Genomic DNA, 19,742 nt, shown 5'->3' with positions numbered 1-19,742 from the left:
CACTGGGATGTGTTTTGGGGTAAGGGTGAATTGTACAAAAGGGACGGGTTGTACCTTAACAGGCGGGGGGGGGGCAGCATTCTAGCAGGCAGGTTTGCTATTGCTACACGGGTTGGTTTAAGCTGAATAGTGGGGGGGGGGGGGGTGAGGAAACAAACGGGAGATGTGATGGCGTTAAAGGGAAAGAGAGGATAAGAAAAGTTAAGAAAGACACCAGAATTAACGGGGTAGAAGCTCAGGAAGGGAGAGTATGGCCAAGTGAAATAGGAATCGATATGAAAGGTGAGGTGAGTAATGGATTAAAAGTATTATATATGAATGCACAAAGTATAAGGAATAAAGTGGGTGAGCTTGATGCTCAGTTAGAAATTGCAAGTATGATGTTGTGGGAATTACTGAGACCTGGCTGCAAGAGGGCCAGGGTTGGGAACTGAATATCCAAGGGTATACCTCCTATCGAAAAGACAGACAGGTGGGCAGAGGGGGTGGGTAGCTCTGTTGGTGTGGAATGAAATTCAGTCCCTTGCAAGGGGTGACATTGGAACAGGAGATGTGGAGTCAGTATGGATAGAACTGAGGAATGATAAGGGTAAAAAGACCCTAATGGGACTTATCTACAGGCTCCCAAACAGTAGCCTGGACAGAGGGCGCAAGTTGAAGCAAGAGTTAAAATTGGCATGTGGCAAAGGTAATGCTGTGGTTGTTATGGGAGATTTCTACATGCAGGTAGACTGGGAAAATCAGGTTGATACTGGACTCCAAGAAAGAGAGTATGTGGAGTGCCTCCGAGATGGATTCTTAGAGCAGCTTGTACTGGAGCCTACCAGGGAGAAGGCAATTCTGGATTTAGTGTTGTGTAATGAACCGGATTTGATAAATGAACTCGAGGTAAAGGAGCCATTAGGAGGTAGTGACCATAATATGATGTTTTAATCTACAATTGGGGACGGAGAAGGTAAAATCGGAGGTGTCAGTATTACAGTTGAACAAAGGGGACTATGGAGCCATGAGGGAGGAGCTGGCCACAGTTGACTGGAAAGATACCCTAGCAGGAATGACAGTGGAACAATAATGGCAGGTATTTCTGGGAATAATACAGAAGGTGCAGGATCAGTTCATTCCAAAGAGGAAGAAAGATTCCAAGGGGAGTAAGGGGCGACCGTGGCTGACAAGGGAAGTCAAGGACAGTATAAAAATAAAAGAGAAGTACAACATAGCAAAGATGAGCAGGAAGCCAGAGGATTGGGTAATGTTTAAAGAACAACAGAAGGTAACTAAAAAGACAATACGGGGAGAAAAGATGAGGTGCGAAGGTAAGCTAGCCAAGAATATAAACAAGGATAGTAAAAGCTTCTTTAGGTATGTGAAGAGGAAAAAATTAGTTAAGACCAAAGTTGGATCCTTGAAGACAGAAACAGGTGAATTTATTATGGGGAACAAGGAAATGGCAGACAAGTTGAACAGGTACTTTGGATCTGTCTTCACTAAGGAGGACACAAACAATCTTCCTGATATAGTAGTGACCAGATGATCTAGGGTGACAGAGGAACTGAAGGAAATCCACATTCGGCAGGAAATGCTGTTGCATAGACTGATGGGACTGAAGGCAGATAAATCCCCAGGGCCTGATGGTCTGCATCCCAGGGTACTTAAGGAAATGGCTCTAGAAATCGTGGACGCATCGGTGATAATTTTCCAATGTTCTATAGATTCAGGATCAGTTCCTGTGGATTGGAGGGTAGCTAATGTTATCCCACTTTTCAAGAAAGGCAGGAGAAAGAAAACAGGGAATTATAGACCAGTTAGCCTGACATCTGTGGTGGGGAAGATGCTGGAGTCAATTATAAAAGATGAAATAGCGGCACATTTGGATAGCAGTAACAGGATCGGTCTGATTCAGCGTGGATATAAAATTGGTTGGCAGACAGGAAACAAAGAGTAGGGATTAACGGGTCCCTTTCAGAATGGCAGGCAGTGATTAGTGGGGTACCGCAAGGCTTGGTGCTGGGACCACAGCTATTTACAATATACATTAATGATTTAGATGAAGGGATTAAAAGTAACTTAAGCAAATTTGCAGCTGACACAAAGCTGGGTGGCATTGTGAACTGTGAGGAGGATGCTATGAGGATGCAGGGTGACTTGGACAGGTTGGGTGAGTGGGCAGATGCATGGCAGATGAAGTTTAATGTGGTTAAATGTGAGGTTATCCACTTTGGTAGCAAAAACAGTTATGCAGATTACTATACAAATGGTGTCGTTGGGAAATGGGGAAGTACAATGGGATCTGGGGGTCCTTGTTCATCAGTTACTGAAAGTAAGCTTGCAGGTACAGCAGGCAGTGAAGAAAGCGAATGGCATGTTGGCCTTCATAAGAAGAAGAGTGTAGGAGCAAATAGGTCCTTCTGCAGTTGTACAGGGCCCTGGTGAGACCACACCTAGAGTATTGTGTGCAGTTTTGGACTCCAAATTTGTGGAAGGACATTCTTGCTATTGAGGGACAATGTATTTAGAGATAAGTCTGAGCTCTTGATCTGCAAATATCCTTTTCCTCAATTAACCAAAGGCTGTGCTGGTGTTTTGAAGGTGACGTTGAATCTCAGTGGCAATGTCTGCCTTTGTCTAAAGGTGGCTGCCGGGTTACTGTAAGTGTCAACCGTTTACTGATCCTGCAGTGTAGGTTTATTGTGAATGGGTGCTGTTGTATCGCAGGGGTGGGCTAGTGGGACACCAATGCTCTGTTTATCCTTATGTCAATGTATTCCTTTAAAAAACATAATAATTATTTTATTATTACCCAATGTAATGCTAATCCACGTGGATAAGATGATGACAATTTCGTAGTGTGAATCTAGCTGGATACACCATTATCTGAGCTGGGCATGATGAATAATGTTCGGACCATTGTTTCACAGAGGAGTGATGTGCAGTTCTTGCATCTCATGATAGTGTGCTGGAAACCAAGAACTCTAAATAACCCAACAATAGTACATCTTCATTCTGCTAGAATCATCTACCATGGATACCTACCAAGTCTTTTTAACTTGGAACAAATGTCTGGAGCCTGTTGCTATGTAGAAATGTATTATGTTAAAAGATTCGTTTTGGGAAAAAATTATATTTCATTATTATCCCAAACTAATCAACTTGCGTTTAGAGGAACTAACAATCCTCGATCCCACCATCAAGAACACAATTGACTTTCATGTCATCTGTGACCTCATTACACAAACTTCCAACAGTTGCATCCTGACCATTAATGTGTAGCAATGCAATGACTCGATTAGTAAGAATCAGCGATGGACTCTGTGTGTACCAACCTGTAAAAACTAAGCTGATATCTTCCAGTTCTTCTGATTGAACCTTGAAGCTGAAAGATTCGTTGTAGAATGGATCTATGGTTCCCTTCATGCACGATGTCCTTTTTGTTTTCACCAGTTTCAGTCCATGAACCAGTTGGACCTTAACAAATGGATCTATCAAAGTTTAACAACAGTCAGAATTTCACACAGCAAAATATAATTAGCTATAGTGCATTTTTTGATTTATGATTTTTCCATACTGACTGGAATAAAATATGTTTAAAAATCAAAGCCTCAGCAGATTATGATATTACAGTTATTAATACTGATTCATGAAATTCTTTACCTGATCCTTGGCTCATGTCTGTCTGAAGGAGCTGTTTTGCTCGAATAATCTCCACATTTAGTCTTCCCGCACTTGGTAAATAATTAAGGGAGATCAATATTTCCCCGAGTTCAACTTCACGCTAAAAAAGAAAGGTGTTGAATTAGAATATGAAGATTTGTGTGAAAGAAAATAAATGCACACTCGTACTAATGGAAAAATAAGAAAACGTTGATATTTCCTGACATTCTCCCACATACTGTCTGCCGATTGGAAGTTGCAACTCTGCCACAGAAATGCAGCAACCAAGTTGTGTCGACACAAGAGCCACATATGAGCATGTGTCAGTGAAGCACATTGAGAGGACATGTCATCTCAGCTACCGGGGAAAGTCCTCCTGCTCTTCAACAACTGGAGAGCAATGAGAATTTTAACATCTCAGCCAAGAGGGACGGCAGCTTCGCCGGCAGGGACGGCAGCTCAACATTCTGCTGTTGCACCTGGAGCAAGACTTCAACTCTTTAACCACTGATAAAAAGTCTTACTAAATGAGGCTCAGCTGATTCAAAATCTCTGCAAGATTAGAATTACGAATTTAGAATGGAACCAAACAGCTGGTCAAGTAAACATCTAGAGTTTCCAATGAGCTGAATTTTCTTTAAATGCTATTTTTTATACAAGCATATTTCAAGATTTGACAGTTTTTGGTGTATTTTGGTCATCGTTTCTGGAGTTGTTCTTTGGGGTCTCAATGTCACCCACATGACATACTTCCAGCTTGCTCCTCCTCAACCACAATCTGTCTGAAGAAGGGTCCTGACCCGAATCATCACCTATCCATGTTCTCCACAGATGCTGCCTGACCCGCTGAGTTACTCCAGCACTCTGTGAAACGTCACCTATCCATGTTCTCCACAGATGCTGCCTGATCCGCTGAGTTACTCCAGCACCCTGTGTCATTCTTTCCTCGAGTACAGGTTGCCCATAAACCACATACAGTATCGTGCAGCTGCTGCCAAGGATGTGGTGAGGGTTAGCCCATGCCCTGCATCACTTTGTTCTCAGCAGATGGATGATGATGTGTTTATTATCTGTGGTCTCACTGACAGGTTGGTGGTGACCTTTTCCACAAATTAAACAACAAGAACTTGTTTAAATAGCGCCTTTAATGCACCCACATTAAAGAGAAATTGTCCATCTTGATGAAGATTGGTTAACGAACATTTGACCAAAGAATTTGAAGAAACTCTCCAACGGAACGATGAAAGATGTGAATTCCAGGCACAGATCCCAGGTAGATTCTGCTTCTGCTGGCCACTGCACAACCATCAACAGCTGGGCTATCTCATGCAGGTCACCTCATGCTCACTAATCATGGAGCGATGACAATTGGATTGGTTAAGAATTTGTGCAGCATGGAAACTGGCCCTTCAGCCATCACAGCCATACTAGCCATCGGAACCCATCCATGCTTGACTCTACTTCTAGTACTTGATCTGTAGCCTCCTATACCATGATGATATGAGAATGTCTTCAGTGTTCTGAGAGTCTTTACCCCCACTACCGTCAGTAATGTGCTCCAGATTTCAACTGTTCTCTGGGTGAAAACAATCTTCCTCAGATTCCTTCTACACCCTCTAACCCTTACATCAAGCCTATGCCCTCTGGTCATAGGCACCTCTTTGGGCTTCTCCTTCCAAGGAAAAACTGTCCTGTTCCAAGGTAAGACCATCTCCAGTCCGTCCTCAGATCTGAACTGTTCTATCCATCCCTGCACTCTCCTTCCATCCTTCTTCTGGTCCAATGATGAGCATCTAGCTGTGACCTAATTCATTATTTACATGGTCAAAATACAACCTTTCTTTAACCAGAGGAGATAGGTTTGAGGTGAGAGGGGTTAGGGGGAGGGTGGACCCGAGGGAGGGGGGAATATTTTCACATAGAGTGGTGGGTCTATGGAATGAGCTGCCAGAGGAGGTGGTTGAGACAGGTACTATTACAACATTTGAAGGATATTTGGACAGATACATGGATAGGAAAGGTTTAGAGGGAAAACAGTCAGATAGGCCGAGTGTAGATGGGGCACCTTGGTCCATGGACGAGTTAGACCAAAGTGCGTTTCTATGCGGTTTGATTCTATGACTATGGCCTGCCCACATACCCCATGCCCCGTTAATGAAGATGAATATCCTGCACAGGGTACCTTGTATTAAGAGGGAATGGTGTTCCCATTGTGAGTTTCCATAACCTGAAGCCGTACCATCTGTGTTTGTGTCAAAAAACACGAGTGGAAATAAAATACATTTTGGGAGTTTTTTTCACATAATTTCTGTGAGAGCAAACTCTCTCGGATTTTGAGCAGCGACTTGCGATTCTTTCAGGGTAAATTACCATAACACAAAAGGATGGAAAGTGGGAATCGCCTGTGGTTTGTGCTGTTGCCTTCAGAGATTCTTGGAATGAGCTCCAAGGTGCAATAATCCAGGGTGATGCTGATAGTCCAACCATGTCCCATGTCCCATGTCCCAGCCTTATTATTGCCCCCAATATGCGTCACCTCGCACGTCCCAGGATTAAACTTCATCTGCCATTCCTCTGCCCATCTAACCAACTCATCAACACTATTCTACATTGGTGAATATCCTCTCACCATTCATGTAATCTGTGACTTATTACTCAAACTTCCAACAGTTGCATCCTGGCTGTTAATGTACAGCAATGCAATGTGGTCTGATCATGATCACATCGAATAGCGGTGCTGGCTTGAAGGGCCGAATGGCCTACTCCTGCAACTGTTGTCTATTGTCTATTGATTTTGACATGGTAGGGAAGATTGGAGAGGGAACAAAAGTTTGCAAGACCAGAGGAAGCAAGATTGCTTAATTTAGACCATTTTGGCCAACAGGTCCATGTTGGTGCTGGAACTCAGCCACCATCTCCTATTCCCTTTCATCTCATCCAGCCAGCACATCCAGTTGGATTTTCCTCATTTGGTTTCACTTCTAGGATGCAGCCTTAGCTTCAGAATGAAGATCTAACTCCATGATGAGGAAGAAATGGTGAAGGCAGGAAAGAATACTGCCTTGGGCAGCGAGTTTGTGATATGACCGCTCGTCTGTGAGTGTTGGGGCATGTTGGTCAGCATGGGCAAGTTGGGCCGAAGGGCCTGTTTGAACATTGTATGACCCTATGATAATATTTCCAAAGTATCTTCTCATTTTGCCATGCTAAGACTTGAGTTCTTTATGTTTAATCTTTTCCTCTGTTATACCTTTGTGTACATGCACTAATTGGAAGGTGTACCATCATTTCCTGATTATCGTGTGTCTGGATATGAATGCATAATTGTGCTCTCCTGTGTAATCAAAACATATTTGACGACTAATTACAAGTTTAACAGATTTAATTCACTCTTGTAAGAAACGAATTTAATGAATTATGAGTATTGCTATTTCACTTTAATCAAATTTCACAAAAGGAGCTAAAGAATGTTTCCACTTCTTAGAGAACATTTTATACTAAATAACCAGAGGTGTCTGTTCAAGTGGTTCACTCCTACACCAGCCACTTGAAACTTTACCTCTGTTTCTCTTTCCACAGATGCGACCTAACCTCTTGAGTGTTTCCTCCATTTTCTGGTCTATTTCAGAATCTCAGCATCTGCATTTATTTTTAATTTTCATTTGCTAAAAGTATACGAATGACCCTGATGAACAAGGACAGTCAGTGTAAAGCATGGACATTCATTCAGAAATTACCTGAGAGCTTGGAATTAGTGCTTTCCACCAGTGTCCACCCCTCACAAGGTCCACTTCATTTAAGGACATCGCCACTTTTCCAATCACGCAATGGCATGAAAACTTATCAAAGTCCACAACTGTTAAAAGCAGAGTTCGCCTCTGAGCTTCTAAGAATGGGATTTCATAGGTATACCGCTCCTCAAAAACTGGGTTCTGTGTTTTGCGTTTAACGCCAGTCTGTCTTGAGTTCTTCTGATCTGGCAAGAGGCACATCTTAACATAAGGATTTGAATGGGCCATATCCTGTCTTGAACCATCATATGTGATTGGGGGAGCAAGATCCTTGGCTTCAATCACTCTGACGATCAGGTGGTTGTGCAGGAGGTCATACTGGGTGCTGAAATGAAGCATGCCCAGCTGATATTTGGACAGGATTTCTTCATCAGTCAGAGAGTCCACATCGTCACTGCTTGAATCGACAGAATACAGCCTGGGCTCAAATTTCTGAAAATAGTCCTCGGGCACAGGCTTCCTGAATACTTTTGGTTGCACTATTTCCTTCTTAGATCCAATTGCCCAAAACTCAATCGGCTTGATGTCAAGCAGAGGAGAGCTTGGACGTCTGATGGGCTCGAGATCTGGAAAATCAGAAACCCAAACAAGCAAAACAGGCAGTGTGAAAGAAAATCAAATTATTGTAACTGACTTGAAGGGCCGAATGGCCTACTCCTGCACCTATTGTCTATTGACTGGCTCAGACCGGAGGAGCACGGCACTATTACAACATACGCAATTATAAGCTCAGAGGTTTCCAAACATCATGCACATGGCCCTTAGATCTCACCAGAAACGCCTGAGACATCTGGAACACAACAGCTTGGTCATAACTGCTGGGCACCCTTGCCATTGTTACACCTCACTGAACATAACTGCGTGGTCGTTATATTAGCTCCCTGCCATCAGAATAAGCAATGATCAATCACTTGGAAGTGTCTTGAGAGCAATCAGTGTTACGGTCAAAGGAATACACCATCGTGTATGAAGGTAGACAAATCTCCAGGGCCTGATCAGATAAATGCTGGGAACTATAGGCTGGTGAGCTTAACATCTGTAGTTGGAAAGTTGCTGGAGTATTCTGAGGGATAGGTTATACAGGCATTTAGATGGATAGTGGCTGATTAGGGATAGTCAGCATGGTTTTGTATGTGGAAGGTCGCGTCTCACAAATCTGCTAGAGTTTTTTGAAGACATGACCATAAAGGTCGATGAGGGCAGAGCTGTAGATGTTGTGTACATGGATTTCAACAAAGCATTTGACAAGGTTCTGTATAGTAGGCTGCTCTGGAGGGTTAGATTGCATTGGATCCAAGGAGAGATAGCTGAATGGATAGCAAATTGGCTTCATGGAAGGAAGCAGAGGGTGATGGTGGAAGGTTACTTCTCGGACTGGAGGCCTGTGACTAGTGGTGTGCCTCAGGGTTCGGTGCTGGGCCCGTTACTGTTTGTCATCTATATCAATGATTTAGATGAGAACATACAGGGCAAGATTACCAAGTTTGCTGATGATACAGAAGTGGGTGGTTTTGCAGATAGTGAAGATAGTTGTGAAAAATTGCAGCAGGATCTTGTTCGATTGGCCATGTGGGCGGAGGAATGGTTGATGGAGTTTAACACGGAGAAGTGTGAGGTATTGCATTTTGGGACGTCTAACATGGGCAGGACCTACACAGTGAATGGTAGGACTCTGGGGAGTGTTGTAGAGCTGAGGAATCTAGGAGTACAGGTGCATGGTTCCTTGAAGATGGAGTCGCACGTAGATAGGATGGTCAAAAAAGCTTTTGGCACATTGTCAGAGTATAGAAGTTGGGAGGTCATGTTGGGAGGTCATGTTGGGAGGTCATGTTGGGAGGTCATGTTGGGAGGTCATGTTGGGAGGTCATGTTGGGAGGTCATGTTGGGAGGTCATGTTGGGAGGTCATGTTGGGAGGTCATGTTGCAGTTGTATAAGACATTGGTGACGCTGCATTTAGAGTGCTGTGGGGTGTGTCACGTGTGGGGTGTGTCACGTGTGGGGTGTGTCACGTGTGGGGTGTGTCACGTGTGGGGTGTGTCACGTGTGGGGTGTGTCACGTGTGGGGTGTGTCACGTGTGGGGTGTGTCACGTGTGGGGTGTGTCACGTGTGGGGTGTGTCACGTGTGGGGTGTGTCACGTGCTGTGTCCACAACATTTTCCCGAATGTTTCCCCCGTCTGTGATAAATGTTTATCTCAAGAAGCAACTATAGCACATTCCTTTGTCTCCTGCATAAAACTCCATAAATTTTGGAAAGAAATCTTTGAAATCTTCCCAAAACTATTTAAAATAAAATTGGACCCCAACATAGAATTGATTATTTTCGGAACAACGGAAGCCTGCTCTGAGCTAACTTCATTTCAAAGTCGTTTCCTTAACTATGGCTTGATAATGGCAAAAAAACGAATACTCAAATTTTGAAAAAATGCACCCACCCCAACGCTTAAAATGTGGATCACAAGCATGGCTGAGACGGTACATCTCGAAGATATGAGATTCGTCCTAGCAGGAAAATCAGAGCAATTCTTAAAGATATGGTCTCCTTTCATCGATTTATTACAAGTATAATATGGTGCAACACAACTCTGGAAATAAACCATTTCTGAACTGGGTGAGGGGTGTAGGAAGATATGAAGTAGGTATATCCCCTTTCTGTTTTTCCGTTCTTTCTTTTTTCTTTTTTTTTCATAACTCTATGGGTTTTTTCTCTCTATCCTTCTACAAACTATCACATGTTAACTCCTGGTACTCCAGGGGTTTACACATCACTACTTCCCTTACTCTTTTCTTTTCTCTCTTTTTCTTTCTTCTGTTACTTCTCTATTGTTAAATTTAACACAAAAGGTTATTATTATGTCTTATGCCATGGTTTATACTACTGTACATTGCTTCTAATTAAAATACAAATTTAAATTTTTTTTTTTTTAAAGAGTGCTGTGTTCAGTTCTAAGCACTGTGTTATAGGAAAGATATTGTCAAGCTGGAAAGGGTACAGAGAAGATTTATGAAGATGTTGCCAGGACTAGAGGGTGTGAGCTATAGGGAGAGGTTGAGCAGGCTGGGACTCCATGGAGCGCAGGAGGATGAGGGGCGATCTTATAGAGGTGTATAAAACCATGAGGAATAGATCTGATAGATGCACGGGGTCTCTTGCCTAGAGTAGATGAATCGAGGACCAGAGGACATACGTTCAAGGTGAAGGGGAAAAGATTTAATAGGAATATGATGGGTAACCTTTTCACACAAAGGGTGGTGGGTGTATGGAACGAGCTGCCGGAGGAGGTAGTTGAGGCTGGGACTATCCCAACGTTTAAGAAATAATTAGACAGGTACATGGATAGGACAGGTTTGGAAGGATATGGACCAAACATGGGCAGGTGGGATTAGTGTAGCTGGGACATGTTAGCTGGTGTGGGCAAGTTGGGCCGAAGGGCCTGTTTCCACATTGTATCACGCTATGACTATGACATATTACATCTATTCCTGAACAGAAAACTAATAATTATTTTGATGCAGATATGATCTCTTCATACAGGTACACGTGACTGCAAAAGCAGGGTCCACAGTCCCAGACATGGAGACATAGCCCAGTTAGTACATGTACAAGATTTTGATCATGCACTATATCAAAGATCAGTGCTGAGATGACTGACCATGGCATGAAAAAGCCTGGCCTGAGGAAGGGAAGGCATGGAGCTGTGGGGATTGTGAAATCACATTGGGGCAAAGATGTAATGGATGGGGGAGAGAATTACAATAGATCATGGTGGCGCATGTCACATGTGGAGGGGGGTCACATGTGGGAGGGGGGTCACATGTGGAGAGGGGTCACGTGTGTGGGATGTCACGTGTGGGGATGTCATGTGTGGGGGTGTCACGTGTGGGGATGTCACGTGTGGGGGGTGTCACATGTGGGGATGTCACGTGTGGGGATGTCACGTGTGGGGGTGTCACGTGTGGGGATGTCACGTGTGGGGATGTCACGTGTGGGGGTGTCATGTGTGGGGATGTCACGTGTGGGGATGTCATGTGTGGGGGTGTCACGTGTGGGGTGTGTGTGACTGAAGTGTCACGTGTGTTTGGAGTCTGGAGCCGCTGTGTAAAGAGGCTGACATTGCATCATCACTGAATACACACAGGCTCCTTCCTGGGTGAGTGCGGAGATGTCCCACTCTGACCCACGGGCGGTCGGGTGGAAGATGAGTTTCCCTGGATGATAGTATCTGTTTGGAGGGTGATGGACTTGGCATTTCCAACCTGAAGGCAGAATTCCTTCTGCTGATTATTGTTCCAGGGCAGTATGAAAATGTAATTCCAGAAAAAAGTTGAAGATTTGGCTGGGATGACATCAAACCCAGATAACCTATGAGCACTCAGATATGAGAACTAAAGCAGGTGAGGCCATTCAGCCCGTCAGACCTGCTGCCCCAGATCATGGCCGATCTGACTACAACCTCGTCTCTCATTCCTGCCTAAACACATCACCCCTTTGCCCCGTTTCTTACCAAGAAACGACGACTGCATTGCGGATAGCAAAGGACTTCTGTTGCTCTTTGAGGGAGAAAGTTCCAACCTCTCACAATCCATGGAGAGAGGAAATAATCACTTCACTGTTTCATTGTTAAACATTGATGCTTTGTTCTAGATTCTCCTCTTTGTTCTAGATTCTCCTCTTTGTTCTGGATTCTCCTCTTTGTTCTAGATTCTCCTCTTTGTTCTAGATTTTCCTCTTTGTTCTAGATTCTCCTCGTCACATCCTCTCCAGGACCCATCAGAATCTTACACATTTCCACCGTCCACTTTCACTTTTCCAACTCCAGTGAACATACACACAGCCTCTCCCAGCCCTCCCTCATAAGGCAATCCACTGACCAGCCCAAAGTCCAGTCGCCTCCTCCAGCCTTGGGAATACCCACTGTGTTTCTCACTTGAAGAGAAGACTCAACACTTTAATTAGCATTCGTGTCACCAGCAGAACAATGAGATTCTTACTTGCTGCAGCTTAACAGGCCCAATAATGTGATAACACCATTAGATAATCAATAATATAATGAGTTATCAGTAATACTAGGTAACCAGACCAATGCACACGGTCAGTAGACCATCGCTGAGGTGGGGGTTGTACAGTAGCCACCGTGTGTCTGGTGAAGCTGGCTGACCAACGTCTGTAACAGTAATGCACTAAAGATTCCTCAGTCTTACTTGAAATCCTCCTGGCGAGGCTGTAGGTAGACCGTGATGTGGATGAGGAACTGTTTCTGTCGGGTGAGATCTCCAAGCTAGGTGGTGGAGGATCACTGCTCATGTTCTCCATATCTGTTTCCTGATCGTTGCTGCGATCACTTACTCTGTTTCAGTAAAAGAAGAACACTTTATATTCCCGGGGTGGGAGATTGCAACCTTCACGTGGTCCACTCTGTGTCGACTAATGCAAACAACCCGACGTGCACAAACAATAGATGTCGTTGTTCATGTGGATTGGTCTACAAGTTTAGGTTGTGAACGGCATACGCAAGAAGAACACTTTATATTCCTGCTACATTTGTGTCGTTCTGTTCCTCTCCCAACATTTTCCATCAAAGTTGCTTTTTCACCAATATTTTCTTTGACTGCTAAACTCATTCTGACCTAATGCAACATGTTTATAAGTACAGCAACTACAAATGATAGCCTTCTTTAGACATTATGCAGTAAAACTGGCAATCCAGTAAAATGAAACTTGGTGGGGGTGGAACAGCAGACATTCTGGAGTCTTGGATGATTCTTGATTAGTACAATAGACAATAGACAATAGGTGCAGGAGTCGGCCATTTGGCCCTTCGAGCCAGCAGCACCATTCAATGTGATCATGGCTGATCATCCCCAATCAGTACCCCGTTCCTGCCTTCTCACCACATCCCCTGACTCCGCTATCTTTAAGAGACCTATCTATAGCACTCTCATGAAAGTATCCAGAGAACCGGCCTCCACCGCCCTCTGAGGCAGAGAATTCCACAGACTTTCCTTTCCTCTCCGAAGATGATACTTCCCCTGAAGTACTGACATCACCAACTTTTTCACAAGTTCTCCAATCAGATTTCCACACCTGCCAGTGGACAACCTTATAGAAACTTCTTAAGGTGTTGGACAGGCTAGATGCAGGAAGATTGTTCCCGATGTTGGGGAAGTCCAGGACAAGGGGTCACAGTTTAAGGATAAGGGGGAAATCCTTTAGGACCGAGATGAGAAAAACATTTTCCACACAGAGAGTGGTGAATCTCTGGAATTCTCTGCCACAGAATGTAGTTGAGGCCAGTTCATTGGCTATATTTAAGAGGGTGTTAGATGTGGCCCTTGTGGCTAAAGGGATCAGGGGGTATGGAGAGAAGGCAGGTACAGGATACTGAGTTGGATGATCAGCCATGATCATATTGAATGGCGAATGGTGCAGGCTCGAAGGGCCGAAGGGCCTCTACTCCTGCACCTATTGTCTATGTTTCTATGTTAACCTCTAATCAGAGCCACAGTGTAAAGAAGTCTCTCATTTGAAGAATTCTCATCATCTTATCAAATGGTGGAGCAGATGCAAGGGACTAGATTTCTTACTCCTCTTCCTACTTCGTGTCATGGAGTCATACAACTTGACAATGCTGACCAAAACTGTATGTCGCTGTCACTTGCGGGCGGAGCACCAAGGCAAATTCCTTGTATGTGAATACTTGGCCAATAAACGTATTCATTCATTCACAGTGCTGACCAAATTGCCCCATCTGAGCTAATCCCAGTTGCAATCCTCCTGTCCTCCAGCACGTCTACACCTATTGCCACCATCCCCACAAACACTGCGATGCATTTGCTAGGCTTTGATTCACTCTGTTACTGGCTGTGGGTATTGTACCTTGTGCACTGGCCTCTCTCCCATCCTGCATCTTAGGTCTACAGACCTCACCCCACCGTCTCTTCTCATCTGCATTGATCATCTGTTTCCATGATTGCAACATTATTTCATTATGAAAGGCTACACGTTTATTTTTAAAGTGAAACTTGTTACTTTCAATGAAATATTATTATCGCTTGTGAATAAAACTGGACATAAGACTAACTTCTACCTCATTATATGTGACACATGCAGACCCATAAAGAACATATTTTCCAGCATCTGCAGTTCTTTCTTAAACATCCAGTCAAGAACATTGTATTTATTTATCAACGACATGAATTGATGAAGTTGTGCTCGATTTTTAAACTTGCTGCTGGAACACATTACGTCAGTGGTGACCTGGTTATTGTTTGAACATGACTGACTATCTAGAAGGTAGAACATCTTCTCACTCTGTGCCAGTTTGGGCAAACATGTCCCAGAATCACACCGGCAGCCAGGACTTTGACAGTTCCTTCGGTGAATCAATCAATATATTCCTCGCGTATTTGATCGTGTCACTGGGTGCACTTTCAGTCGCTTCTGCTTACTGCCTAATTCAATGTGCAACTAACAGTAACAATTTGCTGAAATAAATACCATTATCTCGCTGGACACATTCGAGCGGCCGGTGGTTGGACAGCGAGGTGATTACATCCAGTGACGGTGCAGCCTTGCCGCCTCGGCTCAGGGGGGGAGAGAGTGAGGGTGGGGGGGGGAGCACAGGCCGGGAACGGTGTGGGTTCATGTCCCGGGGGTGGGGATGGAGGCTCCGGCGATACCACGACACGGGCGTGTGTGTGGAAGGGATGCCGCCGCCGCCGCCAGACATATTCTACCCAACACTTGCTGCACAACATGTAGAAACGAACAAATGGTTTATGCCAAAGACAGACACAAGTGTCGGGGTGGGTCAGGCAGCATCTCTGGAGAAACGGGATAGGTGACGGTTCGGGTCGGGACACTTCTTCAGACTTCAGTCTCCACAGAAGCTGCCTGACCTGCTGAGTTACACCAGCACTCTGTGTCGACACCAGTAACATGTAGCAAGACTGCGCTGAAAGATGATGGTCAGTTTAAATGGGACTTACAGCCATGGCGGAGTCTGTGCGGGGAAAGGTCCCAATATTTCCACCTCATCCTCGCTGGGCTGGCAACAGCTGTTCTGACAGCATTTCCTGCAGCTCCACCGGAACAGCAGAAAGTCGAATATTCTGGACAGAAAGCCCTGTTTGTTGCAGGAAACAAATGGAATCGGTCGGTGTCTGTGAGCGGCTGTTGCAGCGGCTCCACTAACCCCTCGTGTGTGTGTGTATGTCTGTTACATATGTGTCTGTGTGTATTTATATATATATGTATGTGTATATACATGTGTCTGTGAGCGGCTGTTGCAGCGGCTCCACTAACCCCTCGTGTGTGTGTGTATGTCTGTTACATATGTGTCTGTGTGTATTTATATATATATGTATGTGTATATACATGTGTCTGTGAGCGGCTGTTGCAGCGGCTCCACTCACCCCTCTTCCTCACCAGCACCATCGCTATCCCGGGGCCCGACACCCGCGTCACCGCGGCTCCCCAACAACCCCTGTGTGTGTGTAAGTGTGTATGTGTGTGTGTGTGTGTGTGTATGAGTATGTGTGTGTGAGTAAATGTATGTGTGTGTAAGTGTGTATGTGAGTACGTGTGTATGTGTGTAAGTGTGTGTGTGTGTGTGTGTGTGTGTGTGTGTGTGTGTGTGTGTGTAAGTGTGTGTGTGTGTGTAAGTGTGTGTGTATATATGTGTGTGTGTGTGTGTGTGTGTGTAAGAGTATCGGTGTATAAGTGTGTGTATTTAAGTGTGTGTGTAAGAGTGTGTGTGTGTAAGTGTGTGTGTGTATAATTGTGTGTGTGTGTATTTGTGTGTGTGTGTGTAAGTGTGTGTGTGTGTGTACGTGTGTGTGTGTGTGTGTGTGTGTGTGTGTGTGTGTAAGTGTGTGTGTATAAGTGTGTGTGTGTGTGTGTGTAAGTGTGTGTGTAAGTGTGTGTGTGTGTGTGTGTAAGTGTGTGTGTGTGTGTGTGTGTGTGTGTGTGTGTGTGTGTGTGTGTGTGTGTGTGTGTGTGTAAGTGTGTGTGTGTGTGTGTGTGTGTGTGTGTGTGTGTGTGTGTGTGTGTGTGTGTGTGTGTGTGTGTAGGTCGGCAACACTCACCTGGTTTATTGGTTCCAACTGCCCTTTTACAGCAGCGGAGGGAGGAAACAGAAATGAATCAGTTTAGCGTCGTATAACAAACATTCTCCTAGTTATGTGACAAGCAGCGTGAGAATATCAGGCAATCTGAGAGCGGCAGATAGACACAAGATGCTGGAGTAACTCAGTGGGACAGGCAGCATCTCTGGAGAGATGGAATGGGTGACGTTTCGGGTCGAGACCCTTGCTCAGAGCGGTACATGTGATGGTGAGATGCTAGACAAGCTGCTGCCGCCAGTGCTCCGGGACACTGGGTCTCTGGATCACTGGATCTCCGGGACACTGGATCACTGGATCTCCGGGACACTGGATCACTGGATCTCCGGGCCACTGGATCACTGGATCTCTAGATCACTGGATCTCCGGGCCACTGGATCACTGGAACTCCGGGCCACTGGATCACTGGATCACTGGATCTCCGGGCCACTGGATCACTGGATCTCCGGGCCACTGGCCTTTCCTCGTAATTAGCTGGAGTTGTCACCATGGAAACCACGGCCATCTCTGACGCAGCCCGCCAGTCCCACTGCTCAAACATATTGACAGCGCAAAGCGAGACACTAACAATTGTCAAAGCTGCTTCTGTGAGACAGCAACAGTTGTTTGTACGGACAGCAAAAGCTTCAGCGTTAAATCATCGCCGGGCGCTGCGTTTAACGACGGGGGTCAGAATCAATGTGTTTGCGAAGATGCGGCTTCCCCCAGCTCACCTGGACAAGTGTCGGAGTTAACATCCCCTCTACCCCCCCCCCCCCCTACCGATTACCCCCGCTCCCCCCCTCCCCCCACCACCCCCCTCTTCCCCCCCCCTCCCCTCTACCCCCCTCTACCCCACCCCCTCTACCCCCCTCTCTAACCCCCCTCTCTAACCCCCCTCCCCTCTACCCCCCTCTACCCCCCCCCATCCCCTCTACCCCCCTCTCTAACCCCCCTCTCTAACCCCCCTCCCCTCTACCCCCCTCTACCCCCCCCCATCCCCTCTACCCCCCTCTCTAACCCCCCTCTCTAACCCCCCATCCCCTCTACCCCCTCTACCCCGCTCCGTGGATCCACTCCCGCCACGTTAACTCCAGCACTTTGACAAACAGACGCCGCTCTCAGTCACTGGTTCCCGGTGCCGCCGCCGCCCTCGCTCCGTGGCGCCTCCACACCTACCTGTACATACGCCATCTTCCTCAGCGTCTCACCACTTGGCACCAGGTCCTGCGCATGGCGCCTCCCGCCCCGCTCTCGGGAAGACGTGACTTGTGTGAGTGATAGTAGCGGCCATTCCCAACTCACTTTCAGATTCTTCAGCCGCCTTCCCGTTAACGCCTTGAGCGGCCGCTCCCCCGTCTACCCGGGTCTATCCCCGTCTGCCTGGGTCTACCCCCGTCTACCCGGGTCTACCCCCGTCTACCCGGGTCTACCCCTATCTACCCCCGTCTACCCGGGCCGCGCTCCACGCCTCTCACTCTCCGCCCGCATCTGAGACGAGGCGATGTCCAGCAGCCCGGTCGCCAGCTCAAGGCGGGGTCGGGCAGAGACAGTGTGGCGGGGAGAGACTCTCCGGTGTGGGGAGACTGTCACTAGACGGGGGAGACTGTCACTAGACGGGGGAGACTGTCACTAGACGGGGGAGACTGTCACTAGACGGGGGAGACTGTCACTAGACGGGGGAGACTGTCACTAGACGGGGGAGACTGTCACTAGACGGGGGAGACTCTCCAGTCACTACACGGGCAGCGCCGCGTCTCCTGCGCTGATTTCCGGGGAAACTCAAGGCCCGCCGACAGTTCACGTCAAGTCCGTGTCGCGACATAAAATATGTCACTGTTGTTTTTCTGAGTTTCCAGTGTTTACAGAACTCAGTTAAACATAAAGACAAGACGCCGCTCACACTCCCGGCCAATGACAATAAACGGGTTTAATGCCATTAATGGGGGAATTCTTGCCGGAGTCGGTCACCATTCGATGGTTTAGAGATGAACAATTTACCGTGGAAGCGGAGATGAGCAGGGAGCAGAACCACGGCGGGTTGCGGGTTGTGGGTTGTGACGAGGGGCGAGGCTCGGGGATCCGCCGGCCCGGGGGACAGTTTGAGACTTTCATACACCGGCGACAGAGAGAAGCGGGTTGACACAGACTGAAGGGGCAACTTGTGGAATGATGTAAAATGTAACATTTAGAGTCAGTCACTGGTCGGAATAATTCGTCAGATCAACCTGGGATTTTAAACCATCTCCAGAGGATTGATTCTAAACAGGCTTTATTGTTTATCTGTGCTGCCGTCTGTCCGATCAGTTCACGAGACCCGGATCTTGTTTAACAGTGAAACAGAAGCAGTTTGAATGCGTGTTGTTGAGATGGTTATTTTAATTTTTGTGGACCTCTTACACTTCCGTTACTAAAGTTTTCCAGTTGAAATGTGAAGACAATTTACTGGGATGGTCATCTACAGATAGGTCAGCGTTGACCAAGACTGAACTTCCATTAAAATTGAGGGGAAGAGGGTGCTGAAATAACAGCTCCAAGCACAAGGTGCTGGAGGAACTCAGCGGGTCAGGCAGCGTCTGTGGAAGGGATAGATGGCCGTTTTAGGTCGTGGCCCTTCAGATACAGAGAGAACAGGCCGACAATTGGCCGCTGATTTCTGGCGGATTCTTCCACTATAAATATCAGTACATCGTAAAAATGTGTTGTACAAAAATCAACACACAATCAGTACAAAGTATCAGTAGAAAGTATTTTGTCGAATATAAATCACTTCAGAACCCCGGAGCTTTGCATGGATCTGAAATTGGTCTTTTCCTTAATCGATTATTGATCAGCAGCTAAAGATTTTTAAAAAGGCTCCGCGGGTCAGGCAGCATCTGTGGAGAACATGGGTAGTTGACGTTTCACAGAGTGCTGGAGTAACTCAGCGGGTCAGGCAGCATCTGTGGAAAACATGGATAGGTGACGAGTCGGGTTGGGTGAGGAAAGGCCTCGACCCTTAACGTCACCTATCCTTTATCTCCAGATGTTACATAGAAACATCGACAATAGGTGCAGGAGTAGGTCATTCGGCCCTTCGAGCCAGCACCGCCATTCAATATGATAATGGCTGATCATCTCCAATCAGAACCCCGTTCCTGCTTTCTCCCCATATCCCTTGATTCCGTTAGCTCAATCTAACTCTCTTGAAAACATCCAGTG

At 46.1% G+C, this 19,742-nt stretch overlaps 1 protein-coding gene across 1 annotated transcript in view; it reads right to left on the bottom strand.

Annotated features, from left to right (window-relative positions):
• Positions 1 to 17,903, bottom strand: part of syt17 (synaptotagmin 17) — a 31,485-nt gene extending 13,582 nt beyond the window's left edge. Inside the window, exons 1-6 of the mRNA XM_033041226.1 lie at positions 17,721 to 17,903; positions 15,429 to 15,565; positions 12,642 to 12,787; positions 7,386 to 8,005; positions 3,649 to 3,769; positions 3,321 to 3,476 (exon numbers count right to left, since the gene is read on the bottom strand). Coding sequence (XP_032897117.1) covers positions 3,321 to 3,476; positions 3,649 to 3,769; positions 7,386 to 8,005; positions 12,642 to 12,787; positions 15,429 to 15,565; positions 17,721 to 17,735 — 1,195 coding nt within the window. The 5' untranslated portion in view covers positions 17,736 to 17,903. The remainder of the gene's footprint in view (positions 1 to 3,320; positions 3,477 to 3,648; positions 3,770 to 7,385; positions 8,006 to 12,641; positions 12,788 to 15,428; positions 15,566 to 17,720) is intronic.
• Positions 17,904 to 19,742: the final 1,839 nt, after the last annotated feature.

The sequence above is a fragment of the Amblyraja radiata genome, chromosome 22 (genome assembly GCF_010909765.2).
Source record: "Amblyraja radiata isolate CabotCenter1 chromosome 22, sAmbRad1.1.pri, whole genome shotgun sequence".
NCBI lineage: Eukaryota > Metazoa > Chordata > Chondrichthyes > Rajiformes > Rajidae > Amblyraja > Amblyraja radiata.
Note: the sequence above shows the minus strand (reverse complement) of the source record. Positions and strands in the feature narration are given on the sequence as shown.